This window comes from Neolamprologus brichardi, chromosome 12 (genome assembly GCF_056152115.1).
Source record: "Neolamprologus brichardi isolate AB-2024 chromosome 12, ASM5615211v1, whole genome shotgun sequence".
Taxonomy (NCBI): Eukaryota; Metazoa; Chordata; class Actinopteri; order Cichliformes; family Cichlidae; genus Neolamprologus; species Neolamprologus brichardi.
Genome location: NC_142115.1, coordinates 13,632,790 through 13,634,879, shown reverse-complemented (window position 1 = coordinate 13,634,879; position 2,090 = coordinate 13,632,790). Strand labels below are relative to the sequence as shown.

Sequence of the window (2,090 nt, the reverse complement as noted above, 5' to 3'; positions counted from 1 at the left end):
AAACATATTTTGCCCTGCCATGCTGTTTATTGATGTGGTAAGTAAATAGTTTATAAAACTTATCACTAAATCTGTCATTTATTATTTTTAATATTCAGTAATGGTCATGTCTCACCTCTTGTCTGCTCTGTCTTAATTTCAGGTTTCCACCATATGTTCTAGATAGTTCAGGAAGTTAACTCAACCAAGCAGTCTTTGGGTTTCGGCTAAGTACTGTTTAGAATACCAGTATAGGGAGCCTCCAGCCTCCAGTCCCTCCTGCTCAGACTATGAAAACTTCCAGATGGTTCCCACTCTGGAGACCTCCTACCTTGCGCGGGCTGCAAAGAACGAGTTCCTCAACTTGGTGCCTGATATTGAAGAAATGCGACCAGGGTGAGTAATGCCATATTAACCTAAATACTGTCACTAAGACATGTGTCTCACAGACCAAATGTAAGTCGACACTCATGTTCTCTAGTTCAAGCAGAAATGATGTGGATTGATTCAAATTCCTGAGCCTGGATGATTTCAGCTGGAAACAAACCAACTCTGCTTCTTCCTCAGAAAAACAAGCGCTCTCTTAAAAAATAAATAAATGAATAAAATCACTTCTTTTCAGATCTGTTGTGTCCAAGAAGGGTTTTCTAAGCTTCATGGAGCCTCGCTCTAACTCATGGGTGAAGCATTTTGTGGTTGTTCGCCGGCCCTACGTCTTCATCTACAACAGCAACCAGGACCCCGTGGAGCGAGGCGTCCTCAACCTCTCCACAGCACAGGTGGAATACAGCGAAGACCAGCAGGCCATGCTTATGGTTTGAGGCAGGATAGAGAAAGGCTGGATGTAACACGCTTGTCTTTAATGAGAATTCATTCAAATTGTTTTGGTGCACGTTGGCCAGTTTTGGACACATTGATTGATGAAATGGCAAGTGGACTGGGATTTATCATTTGAATGAACATAAATATAATGTGATGTTTTCTTTTCAGACGCCCAACACATTTGCAGTGTGCACAAAACATGGAGGCATCCTCCTGCAGGCCAACAACGAGAATGACATGAACGACTGGCTGTACGCCTTTAATCCTCTGCTAGCAGGAACAATAAGGTACACACACACAGACACACACGCACCTCTCACACCACAGTCAAACGTACAGCTTCTGCACCCTTCAAAAACATTCCCTTCTCCTCACAACGTAAAACTCTCCCCACAGATCTAAGTTGGCGAGGAAGAACTGAGCGGGCGGAGCAGTACGCGGGAAAACCACCGCTTCCGTCCATTATGAAAAGCCTTTGAAAATACCGAAAATACCAAGTGTTAAAACGTATTAATCATTGTGATTCTTGATGGTTTTCTCTTGTAAGTAGACTTGTGGCTTAAGTCTCTTTTCATGCGACTCAAACGTTTAAGTTCCACAGAACTTTTGCCTCCCCGCTTCCCTCCAGCAACCCCGCTGCCAACTTAGCTTTCCTCCTCTCTATTCCCTCCCCTCAGCTTTTTGTGTTTTTGTTTCGATGACAATGTTTGGGTCTAATTTTGTTCCACTTGGTTGTCATTCCCAAACTCCCCTAACTAAGTAGCATGTTGTAGTAATCTACTTGTGTGTGCACGACTCTTTAGAAACTTTCGGTTTGCCAATCATCTGTACAAAAAAATGTCTCTATCAGTTTTATTTGTCTCCTGAAATGAGTTTCATTCTATTTTGTGGGTTTTTGCTGTTGGTTTTTTATTAAATTAACATGCTTGCATGATACCTGCAGCAGTCCTCAGGAGAAGACCAGGTTTGCTCAGTTTCAAACAAAAAACAAAAATGAACCAAATCAACCAGCTTACATTTGAAACCATAAAGAAAAAATCTACAGATATCTCCAAGTGACGTGTTAGTTTACGCTCTGCTACCTAAACTATAGCTGCTAATAGATTTATAGGGTATTTTTCTTCTCGCAGTGAATTTGCATCAGGCTGAACCGTCTCTGAAACAAGAACTCAAAGTGGGAATGAACTTTGACAGGAGGGCCACGCCCAATTTCCTCTGTCATCCACGTCATACTTAGATCCTCCTCAATCTGTGTACATACGCCGCCTCTAAACCCCCGATAGTGCCAG

At 42.4% G+C, this 2,090-nt stretch overlaps 1 protein-coding gene across 1 annotated transcript; it reads left to right on the top strand.

Annotated features, from left to right (window-relative positions):
• The first annotated feature begins 200 nt into the window (after positions 1–200).
• Positions 201–1,238, top strand: LOC148100186 (kinesin-like protein KIF1B). The gene is made up of 4 exons (XM_087848680.1): positions 201–375; positions 602–758; positions 970–1,088; positions 1,198–1,238. Exons 1-4 carry the CDS (start codon positions 284–286, stop codon positions 1,220–1,222), a joined length of 393 nt encoding a protein of 130 aa, XP_087704806.1. The 5' UTR covers positions 201–283; the 3' UTR covers positions 1,223–1,238.
• The last annotated feature ends 852 nt before the right edge of the window (positions 1,239–2,090 follow it).